Genomic DNA, 13,525 nt, shown 5'->3' with positions numbered 1-13,525 from the left:
TTTACGTTCTTGTAAGAGTAACTAGATTTTACGATACCGATAAAATGTTCAGAGCTAATCAACTTACAGCATCAAATGGTATTTAAATGACGTACGAACACGCCCTACATATAGAAAAGCTTCAAATTTTTTGTCCTGTATTTTAAGCTCGTGGATTAACACCTTTCCGGTCAGATTGACCTAGCTACCTATCAACCCCTCCCCTTCCTATTAGCCCCCCCTCTCTCTCCCTGTCTTTGAAACCTTTCTTCTCCTTTTTTCCCCTCCCTTTTTAACCTTTCGTCTCCATCTCTTCATTAAAAATCGTTCTCACGAATATCATTAATATCTTGAAAGGTGAAAAATCTTTGATTTTGGAATTAAGTTATCATTAATTAAAGTTTCTCTAATGTTAAAATTTCACGTTCCCAAGAAATTGTTCAACTTTTACGATTTTTATATCTCACAAAGCGTAGTCTTTGGGACTTTGTTATTCTAACCAAGTACATTTTTTTGGAAGCGGTTGACCTCTTATACCTATATCATACCAGTTTTAGACGCAAACGAACGCCCATGATAATAATAATCATAATTTCAGATAGAATTTTGTAAAAAATTTTCAAGCTAACCGAGGAGAAAAGTTGAATTTAATGTGATGTGAAAAGTTCAATTATTCTCCTGGATTTTAGCAAAGCTTTCGAGGATTTGTGTGTTAAATTGGAATTATGGAGGATAATACTTGGACCGTAACAGAGAATATGTCAGGCGTTAAGGTAATTCTTATTTCATACTTAGACAGTCCGAAACAGAAGCCAGCGGTCAAAACACATAAAATACGCAACTGAAGCTAGTCTCACTTCTATGCAGCCTTTATGGCTGGATTCTTAATATTCAATGTCAACCGCAAAATCTTTATAAAATAGCTGCCCATAATTTCTAGTTACATTAACAAACAGCAGTTGCACACTTGGACAAATGTGAACCTTTCTTAAAATGGAGAATTTAAACGATTCATGAGTTAACGAAATCTTAAGCTACAAACTAGGTACATTATTTAGTGTTCACTGAAGAATAAAAAAAACATTTTTTTATGTTTCAGGTTGCAACAAATTCTGGAGTGATGGAGGTATCCCAGGAAAGCTGGAATATACACTATACCCGTCCTGCAACAATGTTTGCTGGCGTGGCTGCCTGTTTATTCACAATTATCGGCCTCACAGGTTTACATTTTATAATAATAATGGCTTAGCTCCTAGAAAAACGGGACTTCAGTAATTGAATAAGTAATGAGCAGGGATCTAAAGGGATAAGACAATGGCTTACAAATTGATTTACATCCCCAATGATTATACACAATTACCCATTAATTAAAAGTCCCCAAAGTTGTTTAACTAACGAATAAGAAAACTTTGGGGAATAGTGAATAACAACCCATTGTCCCTTCGCACGTTGGGTAATGAATTAAATTTTTTAATGGACGAGGGGGGGGGGGGGGTAATGTCAGGAATCAATACCAAGCTTTTATGAAAAGTTTTATTCTGTTAAAAGGTTTCCGAGATTTTATAAAACACAACCAGATTTTCAGCTACATTATTATAAGATTTTTTTCATAAAAAGATTTATTTATTTAGGAAATTTGCTAACAGTGATTGCTTTGTGCCGCTGTGTCAAATTAAGAACCCATGCCACAACAGCCTTTGTAATCAGGTAATGTTCATTTAATTAGATAGTCTTTGTCTTTATGTTTCTATTAATCTAGCTTGTTTGAAGATGCCATCCTTTAATATCAATAAATGGTTTTATTTAAAACTTTGTATCATATTTCTTGTGTCTTGCTGATGTTGATAAATGCATCTTTGTTGATAATATTATTATCTAATTGTCTGCTCTTTGTCTAAAAAGATAAAAGTTTATGTTTTAAGATATAGATTTAGTTAAAAACTACTTGTTTCAAACCCAAATTTCGCCCTGTTGAATTAGAAAATTTATGTTAATTTTCTCACCAACTTCGCAACTTATTATGCCACAAGAAATGTTTATTGAATAAGAAATATAAATGTTTTTAAGCGAAGCCTATTTCAAGCTTAGTAAGAAGATTCCTTTAACAAAAAGGAATATAAATTATTTAAAGCTTGGCAACATACTAATAATGTTAAAATCACTGCCATAATATTTATGTTCGTTTATCCTTTTTGTCATGCATGTTATCATCCTTGTTTTTTAATGTACTGAAAATAAACTTAAGTTACCGATAATTTATAATTTTATTTGTTAATTATTGAAGTTATTAATGATTGTATTGTAACAGATTAAACGGAAGTTTGCTTGGATTTAGTGATAGGTAAACGACGGATAAATTGAATTCCCCCAACCCCGTCTCAATATTTCCTATTTACATCCTAATAATAAATTAGTAGAATCTCTGTGTGTGTATGTGTACTGATGGATATTGCTTACCACTGCACCGTTATGGTTCTCTATTACAGAGTAGCTTATCATAGGTCTTGGCAAGTTTTATAACTATTTTAAGGGAATTTACCACCTCCCTCCCAAGTGAAATTGCCGCTAGAATAAACTTCCCCCAATTCCAAGGTTTAAAAAAAACTACATACAATTGAAAGTGGAGACGTCCACCCTATCAAGGGCCCATAGAGGCAACTGGGGAGCAGCCGCTAGTAAAGAAATAATTGAATTCAAGGATGTTTTTTACTCTCTCTTTCATTGAACTATTACTTTATACCTGAAAGATAGTTAGTTCAACTTGTTTAGGACTAAAAAAGTAATTTTAGACAACACTGTTACATTTTAGATCATACAATTAGATTTTAAAGCTTGGATTTGACAAAAGAAAAAAAGCATAAAATTCTAATCCTATAAAATCAAGGCCACATAATGCATGTAAGATATACTTGACAAAGGAAAAATTGTCGTCAACTTAGGTTGCTATTTCTCCTGTGATTGATTGGTCAGTTCTTTCATCCAATATGAGGGAAGGGGATGGGGTAAAGGGTGCAAAAGCGGTGAATCGTTATTTTAGCCCGCTGCGTGTTTCGTTTCACTTTATTAGAGAATATGGAAATCTGGTTTAAGATCCAATTGATAATATATAGGTACATTGTTCACATAATATAACATTGTTCAATAAAATAGTTTTTATAAAAAATACTTTAATCTTATATAAATTGATTATAATTTGATATATTTTAGTTTGGCCATCTCAGATTTGTTGTTCTGCAGCATAAATCTTCCTTTAACAGCTTCCAGGTAAAAATTTGAGCGGTAGCGCAGCTTCTCTATGGCAAAAGGTGTCCAGTCGTCCTCTAGGATATTTTATTTTATCATTACTAGCCACTCAATTTACTAAGCATTGAAAGGGAAAATCCTGAAGATAAATTGTTAACATTTAAATAAATCATATTAATCTTAAGGGATAAGACAATGGACGATAAATTGAAGTTCATACCAAATGATGGTAAATAAAATTTTGAGATTATAATAATTGGTTGAAAAGTTTAAACACTACCTACTAGGTTGGTACTAACCAATCACTATTCAAAGAAAGTACTCGTGGTTTTTCATTTTAACCAACGAAAAAGATTAGTTGTTTATACACTATACAGCTTTGAATACCAGTGTAATTTACATTCCAATATTTCCCTCCCCCCTCCCTGGTTTTATCTCTTTTTAATTAATCTCTCTCTTTCTCTCTCTCTCTCTTTTCTTTATTAATGTTTCTTTTCTTTTCACAAGAATATTGTGTGTTAAAAATAATATTTATAAATGATTTAGATACATCCACGAGGAATGGTTGCTTGGTGATACCATGTGTCGGCTCTATCCGTTCTTTTTCTATGGAAATGTTGGAGCTAGCTTGATTAATATGGTTGCTATCACTATTAACAGGTATAAAGGGTTGGGGTCAAAAAAGCAACTAGAAAGATTAGGTTAAGATGGATTAATTCACCCCCCTCCACAGGGACTATGGGCTGGACATAGTTTGTGGGTGCACTAGTGTGTAGGTGGAATTCAAATGGAACCACAGGGATATGGGGGTTTTAAAATAAGATAATATTATAGATTTTGTATTATTTTAACAGAAACTAAATTTTTAGCCAGATAACACTTTTATCTGTCCCCACTATTTATAAATATTACATTCTTTTCCCTTAACGTTGTGTTTAACATCTCCTTAATGTTGAAATTTCCTCTCAAGTTTTACAGGCCCTCTCTGTCAATCAAAACCCTGTGCACGTCACTTGTTCCAACTCTGGGCTGAATGGAGAACATGTAATAAATTGTAATTTGTATGATAATTCAATAACTGAAGCGAGTCAAGAGCCAGGATCCTTCCAAGATTTATAATTTATTGCCTTGTAAAACAGAATTGACCTGGTATAAAGAAACGGTGCACAAAAAATCATAGTATAAATATACAATGCCAAACCTGGAATTTATGTCTTTAATTAATATAAATAGTTTTGTCACTGGCATTAAATTAACGTGTTTATGTCTGATATATTATCGACATTCCGGTATGAGAGTAAGATTATAATACAAAACTTTAGTTCATACCTACGTTTTGGATTACTTCTAAAGAGAGACACAAAATAGGCAAATGTTTACTTACATTTGTTTAGACTTCTTTTTTATTTCTTGGCGTATTAAGTACAAGTAAATTCCCAACAGACAGGTATGATTATAGCTTAAGCCTGATTATGGGCAAGAGCATTCCACTTTCTTTTTTTATTTGTCTAAGGTAATCTTTTACCGTAAAAAATTGTTAAAACTTTTGTATGGTCAATACATCATTATAATTTTTACAGATATGTTTTGATTGCCTGCCCTGGATCCTACTCCAGAATTTATTCCAGGTTTGTTTCTTAAACTTAAAAGAATAATGATACATTTAAGAAGTGATGTCTAGCTAAAAAACAGCTTAAGGAAATAGCAGGCAGCGATATTGTGCCCACTAACCAATTAAACGGTGGCTCCACTTCGCTGCTTAAAGAAATGCTATTATGGAAAGCTAACTAAAAAAAGCCTTGAAAGATATCACAATTATAAGAACGATAGAAAAAATTTGAGAATTCTCTAAATTTTCTAAAAAAGGGTTTGATTGCAAAATTTTCTGTCACAGGAGTATCGTATTACATCAATGCATTATTATTGAGTTAAGAAGAAATGTAACTATTTTGTAGATAAACATTAGGTGTTTTTACAATGGTGCTGTAGTAATGATTTAATTAAAACTATATATTTGCTGTACGCTTTTGTGCACGAAATGGATTATGTTATGTATATTGTATATATATATTTCTTCAAATAGTGTTTTAGTTACTTAGAAATTAAAATTGTTTTATTTTCAGGCTAAATATTTTGCTGATGATTTCTGGAGTTTGGATATTTTCCTTTGGGTTACTGTTCCCGCCCCTCCTTGAGCTGTGGGGGAGTCTAGGACTAGATCCTTCCACATTCTCCTGTACTATTTTAAGGTAACAAAGTTTTTTTTTTGGTGGGGGGGGGATTATTATTATTTCTTGTAATCCTAGTATCTAGTAGAAACATCCTAAGAATTCAAAAATGTTTTATATCATATATTGTTGCCAATTTTTTTTATTTGCTGCCGCCAATTTTTTCACATTGTACTCCATGATTCAACTGCTAAGCAAAATCCCAGCCCAGTGCAGTATCTACTTGTTTTCTTTAAATTCCTTTTTGTTTGTTTCCATCTTGCGCCCCCATCCCTTTTTAAGTAAAAGTTTATATCAAGAAAATGAAAAAATGGGCATACCAAAAATATTGAATTGATAAGTAAAAACTACATTTTCTAATGCGCCAATTTTATATTGACACTACCATAATATTTTGTAAAAAAGTAAGACTTGTCGTGACCTAGAGAATAAGTTATCCTTATTTGGTTATACTTGGAAGATTTCAGACTTAATTTAGTATTTTCAACAACTCATTAGTCATTGAGTCATCTGTGTGTAACAGATACTTTTCAATTCAGGGAGTGAGGGATTGGTAAATTGCAGATAAAATTATAATTTACAAATTAAATAATTTAAAATTCTGGTGTAGGGGTGTAATTTTATTATTTACTAGCGTCTACGCCCCTATTAGTCTCTAATGTTACTTATAGGGGTGGGGGGGGGGGGGGGGAGAATCGACCCCATCCCCCTATTTTTAATGGAAGTTTTGGAAAAAAATATTTTTTTGGACAATTTTTCTTGTAAGAGTGGAAATATTCTCCCCAAAAATAGTTATAACCTTTCTTGGACCAAGTTTCCTATAAATATTAAAAATCACACAAAGTTAAGTTTAAAAGCAGTAGAACAATTTTATCATTTCTGTTTTCAATAAACTAATGATTTATTTTTCAGAGATGAGAACGGTAGATCACCCAAGAAATTTTTGTTCCTGTTTGGATTTTTGTTGCCCTGCATAGCCATCATTGTCTGCTACTCGGCCATCTTCTATAGAGTCAGACAAAGCAGGTAAATAATTACAAATATCTGTCCGTCTGTCTGCCCGGACGAAGCTCATCCCCAGGACAGATTGGGCTAAAGTTTTAGGCTATTTTCTTACACACTCCCCCCTCAAAAATGTTTCCTTTCAAGATAATTAGACGGAAAGGGAGGGGGGGGGGGGGGGGAGAACCTGCAACCACCCCAAGGTCGCGCATTCCATGGAGACAAAAAAACCACTATAATTTATTTTTAAAGCTGTATATTAATTTAACATGTATACATCTACGGCATTGTTTCATAATAAACATTTTTCCCGTCGTATTATAGACAGCTTTCCGTGGATAATAAAATACTGGAAATCTATTCTTTTTCCTTAAAAACAATGTTAGTCTGGTATTAACATGTTTTATAAATGATGAATTAGTACTAACATACTCATATAGATTAGGAACAAAAAATGTTCATATTTGACCTTCTTTGTATCTTGTATTTTCTACCTCATTTATTATTATAAATAAATAATACGATGCTAAAGAATATATAGGTAATTACTTGAAATGAAGTCTGTCTGTTAATTAGGACCAATAATATTACTAGTGAGTAGTGATGGCAATCCGTCGAATTTTTGGGCCGGATTCTTAAAAGAATCCGTCAAAAAAAGTGTCGGATTCCTTGCGGATTCCGGATTTTTACTTTTGGCAGATTCCGGATTCGGATTCTAGCAGTATTTTAAAAGGCTTTTTGCCAACCCTACTTATGGGGTTGTTTATTGTTGAAGATATCCCGTAAAACACGGCGTTTTGTAGATTTAGAAATATTAGAAAAATAAAAATACGAAACATTAAACTCAACTGGAATATAATAACATATAACAGGTTCTATTTAAGCCTTATTATAAAAAAACTTAAATCAAGATCTTAACTTTACTTAAATTATCCCAGTTCATTATTTCTGTTGCATTTGGAAGAAAATGAAACTCTGATATGAAAATTGATTTATTATTACTTGGATCTTACACCAGATTGTCAAGTTCTCTAATAAAGTGAAAATTTGTGGCGGGCTAAAACAACAATTCCCTTCCCCCCTGTCTCCACCCCCTTTACCCCATCCCCTCCACTTTTACTGGATAAACGAACTGACCAATAAACAAGAGGGGAAATAGCAACCTGAATTGACGACAATTTTTCTCCTGTCATATTATCCACGTACGTCGTACATACTACATCCATTGATATGAATATATTTTTGTTGATATTTGTTGATGTTATATTTACTTATGTTATTGTGTATAGAATGATGGATAAATGTGGCTCATGTTAGCACACACACAACTATAAATATGCCTGGTATTAGTACACACAACTTTTCATCATACAAATACATTTATCTATACTATATATCATGTTCTAGCGGCTACGCCCCTAGATTACTCTAGTTGCACTTTGGGTGGTAGGGAGTTGGGTATTTTTTTTCTAGGGGTGATTTCTCTTGGGGGGTGGTGGTACCCTCCCCCAAAATAGTTTTAAACCTTCCCATGACCTATGAGAAGCTATCCTGTAAAGGAGAACATTATAGGTTTTGATGTTAGCGACATCCTTCGCTACAGCTTACTACTTTATATAATAGGATACATACTTTATTTTCTTTCTTTTTCCTTCTTTCTCTTTTTCCTTTTCTTTCTCTCTCCTTTTATATTTTTCATTTACTTTCTCTCTTAATGTTGCTCTCTCTTTTTTTTCTTCTAGTTTTTACATTTTTTGTTTGTTTACTTCTGCTAATCAATGGACAACTATTCAATAACTACCTTCTTTAGTCTATAAATGACCCTTTTTAGTAAATTGTTTATACATAAAAGCCTTGCTACTTATGGAAGTTGTCATCCTTGTTATTTGTTGGCCTTAGAGACTGCTAACAATAAAAAAAAACTGCTTAGGCTCACGGTTTTTGCCTACAATATATTGGAACCGACCAAATAAAAGATTATATAAAATTTGCAAGGAGCGTGAGGTTGAGGTTAACGCGCGAAAAAAAATCGGCTCACACTGAGCGCATTGTGCCTCATGGGTTTTGACTGTTTTGTTTGATTTTTTTAAAGGCAGGTCGTAAAAGCTGTGACGAGCCGTTTGGCCGTAGTCCGCCTCTTCGATAAAATAAAATGAAAAGTAATAGGAAACTGCTACTTCTTTATTTTTAGATTGAACGTGCAGAAGCATCTGGCCGCCTCGGGTCCTAATACACAAACTTCACTTCAATCTAATCAGAGGAGAGAGGATATTAGAATGACTAAGGTGATTGCATAATTTTTAGAAGCCATTGATTTTTCAAAAAAATACTTTAAGATGTTTTGTATAAAAAGAAAAGGTGCATTTACAGAGATTATTTAATTCAAATTAAAATCTGGCTACTTGTTTGCTTACAGTTTTTGTTCATTTTTTGCTATAATTAAAACCAACTTAATATAGCATCATTATAAGTAGATATCTCAAACTCGAATATACTAGGAATTATTGAGAAATAACTATCTTTATATCTTTTTATAAATGCTGGTTAAACAAAAATTAAATTTAAGAGGGGGTTTTGGTTGAGCTATATTGGTAAGATAAGGGATTCTGACTAAGTGACAAACAGACATAAATGGATATAAAATACGTGGATATTGTGAGAGATTTTCGCATACCTTTATAAAATATTTCTCCCAGCTGGCTAATATAAGACTACTTCCACTCCCACTTATGACTTTACCCCATGGAGGAACTTATTGACCAATACCTGAGGACTATATTAGCAACCCAAATCGACGTAGAAATTCCCTAGTCACAATATCCACGTATTCTATATCCTTTCTGACAGACTGCCATATACACACACTTCCTACAACTTCATAAAAAGAAAATTATAATAATTTCAGATGATGTTAATGATTTTCCTGAGCTTTTTGATCTGCTTTCTCCCTCTCATGTTGGTCAATGTTCTAGATGATGAGGTATTTTTTAACAAAAAAACATTTATTAGGCAATTTCCATCAAAGTGCCTTTTCGAGCACAGAAACCCCCCTTCTTGTTTTCAATTTAATTCAAAAATAAGAAGAGGGGTTCAGTACTTGATAGGCACTTTCAGGGAAAACATCAATTTTGTTTTCCAGTAGAGTGATTTTGTTTATGTCTTAAAAGATCTCGTAAACGACGTTCTGGTAATTATTATAGAGTTGCAATTTCTTATAAATTGTACCTTATTGTTATAGAACTTAATGTGGAAAGTTTTAAATCGATAGGACGGTTTTAACATGCCCATACATTACCGATCAGATCTATCCGTTACTGATGGATGTATCGACACTAATTATGGATAAGCTTCGCTCTTTAAATCGTTTTTAATATTGCAAGAACGCTTGGACGTACATAAACTGGTTGTAGAGTAGAACTAATAAAGATTATTTTGTAATTTTATGAGAAGTATATTGAATGTGAAAGGGGTGAACAACTTTATAATTGCCCCCCACAACGTATAGAATAGAATATACATTACATATGTTTTGTTTGCACTAATGTGTTTGTCATTTAGTACAATTTGCCAAGAATGGGACAATTAATATTAAAAACGTAAATAAGATTTAGGCTTTAAGCCTCTTTTTGTGCCTTTGTCAATCTGGCTTGCGCAACTTGGGGATGATTTTTAAAAGCGAAGCTTTTCTATAATTAGGGTCCGTCCTTCCATCCGTCCGTCCGAGATAGTTAGCTTTTATTCGTTAATTTAGGCATGTTAGAATTGTCCTATCGATTTCAAACTTTGCATGGTGATTCCTGTAGTAGTTAGGTACGATTTAGAAAGCGTAGCAACTCTATAATCGTTACCAGAATGGCCGTACGTCCATTTTAAACATGTTGATTTTTTTACTTTTTTAATAACAATTTTTTATGTGATGAAATCATCCGATTGATCTGATTTACTGATTACTGATTCCTATTACTATAAGGTACAATATTATGAGCGAAGCATCTCTATAATCAAGTATTAAAAATGTCAGTATGTCCTTAAACAGAATTCTGTATTTAATAAGTTTTGCAACAAATTTACGTATAATTTAGTCAAACCTTATATTTTCATATTTTGTATATTCAGTTCTGACACTCAACAAAAGTTAATGTTCGTCTGTCATATCGTTTCAGAGCTTCGCTTTTATAGATGTTGTCATCCTTGTTATTAGAGCCGTTATATATATCACATACAGGTATTAATGCTCCGCTGGGTTATGCCTACCGCAGTGTTAAGGCATAAAGAACTTAATACCCCTCATCCCCCTTTTTGATTTTTTTTTGGAAAAGAATATTTTGGTAGGAAAATAATACCCTCCACCCCCCCCCCCTTTTTGATTTTTTTGTTGTTGAATATTTTGGGGTTTGTTTCTCTCTTAATCATAAAAGGAATTCCACATTTTCATATCGAACCCCTTAAGTACTCATATTCCTTTTACTCTGGTATTGTCTTTTCTTCATTATTTTTTTCGAGACAATTTTAATTTAGAATATTTGTTCGTGTTCATAAGTTGTGGGGATGTTTTTGATTTCCAGAGTAGTTGCTAATAATATTTAATATTTATAAGATATTTTGCATGGGGAATATAAATATTTTTTAAGGGATACAAAACAACGTTTATTTTTTTTCTAATAAAGTCTTTCATTATTTAATACAAGCGGCTACGTTCCCAGGGGTACTTGAGGGAAGGGGGCAGTCGACCCTTCACTTTACATTTAAGGGCGATTTCTCTTGGGAGCTTCACTGTAAAGGAGAACCATATCTGTTCATCAGTTAACAAGATCCTTCAGTAAAAACACACAAACATCCTGTTACTTTCATCCTTTTATATAAAGTAGTAAGCGTTTTTTGTTTGTCCCGAAGGATCTCGCTAACCGCTGAACCGATATTGTTCTCCTTTACAGTGAAGTTTCTTGTAAATCCTGGGAAGGTTTTTAAACTATTTTTGGAGAGGGTGTCTTCACCCCCCTCCCCTCAAAAAAATATTTTTTTAACTCTTTTGAAACTCAAATTTAAAATGAGATGAGGTCGAATTTTTCCCCTACCAGTCCCCTAGAGGCTTCTAGGGGAGTAGCCGCTAGTATAAGTATAATTCATTATAGTAACACTATATTAAGGTAAAATATCCGAGTCTACACGTAATTGGTTCAGTGCTGGCATGGGCTTCTGCAGTTATTAATCCATTCATCTACGCATTCAAGAACAGACAGTATAAATTGGCGTTTAAAAAGGTAAAGTTTTTTTTGTTATTAACACATTATATAGTTCAGTAAAAAGGACAATAACTCGTTTGCATAGTATATCTCTTTTATAGTTGATTTTAATTGTTAAAAGAATTAAGTTTCTGGGAAATGTCATTTGGAAATAAATTTTAAACAAAAATATTTAATTTAGCCAAGACTATACCCATTGCTCAAACAAGTAAACTTTTTGAAACACAAAAATATAACTTAAAAATTTGTATATTTACAAAGGTAGTAACCCTAGGTAATTATAGTTAAAAATAATGGTTATTAGAATTAATAAAAATATTTGTATGCATAGTTATTGGGACTGGAAAAGCATGGAGGTCAGGTGGCTGGACGTCCTGGTGGCAGCCAGGCCAGCGGTCACAGCAAACAGTCACATTCTAAAACTCTGGTCACAGAAATGATTCAACTTCAGAGTCACACAGAGAAGGTAACATTATTTGTTGAATAACAAAAGCGAAGCTCTAAACTAAACTAAAAGGGTATGACAAACAAACAATAATTCTTGTGGAGTGTTCCTTAACCATACCTAACTGTTATAGGAATCAACACAATAAGTTATAAATCGATAGGACGCTTCTTACATGTCTGAATGAAAAAAAAATTACGGACATACGGACCTAATTATAGAAAGCTTCGCTTTTAAAACTAACGTTAAGCAAACGATACACTTTATAGAGATACAACGCATGTAAAAAGGTTTTTAAAACAAATTAAGATAAATCAAATGCATTTTGAGACGAACTTTATTACAGTTTTTATAAGAGTAAGGAACAATAATAGGCTAATTGATTTTTATAATTGTAAGAAATTAAATGGTAAATCTTCCTCAAATATTTAATTTGCTTTTTAAATGCGTTTGCCCCGATTATAAAATAACAAGGATGATAACATGCATAAAAGTTAAGTGGTAAAATTAGACATCATGATAAACAAACATTAACACTTGTAGACTCTAGAGTGTCAGAATTAGATAGGCAGAAAATAAATTTTAAGTCTTTAAAATAAAATATTTAAACTTGTTGCAAAATTGCTTAAAAACAGGATTCTGTGTTAGGACATCCTTACATTTATAAAGAGGCTTCGCATATAACACTGAACCAGTTGTCTTAGAAACCGACTCAAGTCATTTTCATTTGTACAAACTTTAATTTATATTTTGTTTGTTTCAGCTGCCTAAAGTTACTGAAGAAATAGTGAAGGTTGAAAATTGAAACTTTTTTTTTGTAAATGAAAATAAATTTTTATTGTATATTAAAATATTTTCAGTCAATGTTTATTGTAAATTATGGGAACTGAATATAATAATTTTTCAAGATATTTATAAATTAATGAATGTATTTCTTGATTAGCTGTCTGTCGGTCATTCAATTTATTTTTTCTGTTAAAAAATATGATATATTATTTATTAAATTGTTTTGTACCATTTTTTTACGGGTATTTTAATGTTTTCTCCAAGTTTCTTCACAATAATTTTTTTTACAATCTAAATAAAAATTTAAAAAAAGATAATTTGGTAAACATTTGGAAGTTTTGTTGTAGTTTAACTTGCTTAATTTATGTAAAAAAATGATTTTTTATATATATGTTCCATAAATATTATTATTTTTAAATCAGGGATCGGAAGCCGCGCGTAAGCCTCAGTGAAATCGTCATTTTATCACTATAAAATTTAGCTGGATGTATAAAACTGTCTCTTTAGTAGACAATCCTTCTTTCAAAAATTTCTTTTTCTGCTCACAAGCAGGCAGGGTTTCGGATCCGCATTGCCTTTTTGCGGATCCGGATCCTACC

The 13,525-nt window shown here is 32.4% G+C and overlaps 1 protein-coding gene across 1 annotated transcript; it reads left to right on the top strand.

The window, feature by feature from the left end:
- Positions 1–575: 575 nt before the first annotated feature.
- LOC145317110 (protein trapped in endoderm-1-like) lies at positions 576–13,238 on the top strand. The gene is made up of 13 exons (XM_080158014.1): positions 576–752; positions 1,079–1,199; positions 1,611–1,686; positions 3,187–3,243; positions 3,769–3,882; positions 4,803–4,850; positions 5,346–5,471; positions 6,363–6,476; positions 8,644–8,737; positions 9,358–9,432; positions 11,600–11,713; positions 12,027–12,161; positions 12,904–13,238. The coding sequence occupies exons 1-13, from the start codon at positions 705–707 to the stop codon at positions 12,943–12,945; spliced, it is 1,164 nt and encodes a 387-aa protein (XP_080014140.1). The 5' UTR covers positions 576–704; the 3' UTR covers positions 12,946–13,238.
- Positions 13,239–13,525: the final 287 nt, after the last annotated feature.

This window comes from Acartia tonsa, chromosome 4, assembly GCF_053477335.1.
Source record: "Acartia tonsa isolate MP-2025a chromosome 4, ASM5347733v1, whole genome shotgun sequence".
NCBI lineage: Eukaryota > Metazoa > Arthropoda > Copepoda > Calanoida > Acartiidae > Acartia > Acartia tonsa.
The sequence above is the reverse complement of the archived record's forward strand: the minus strand, read 5'-3'. Positions and strand labels throughout refer to the sequence as shown.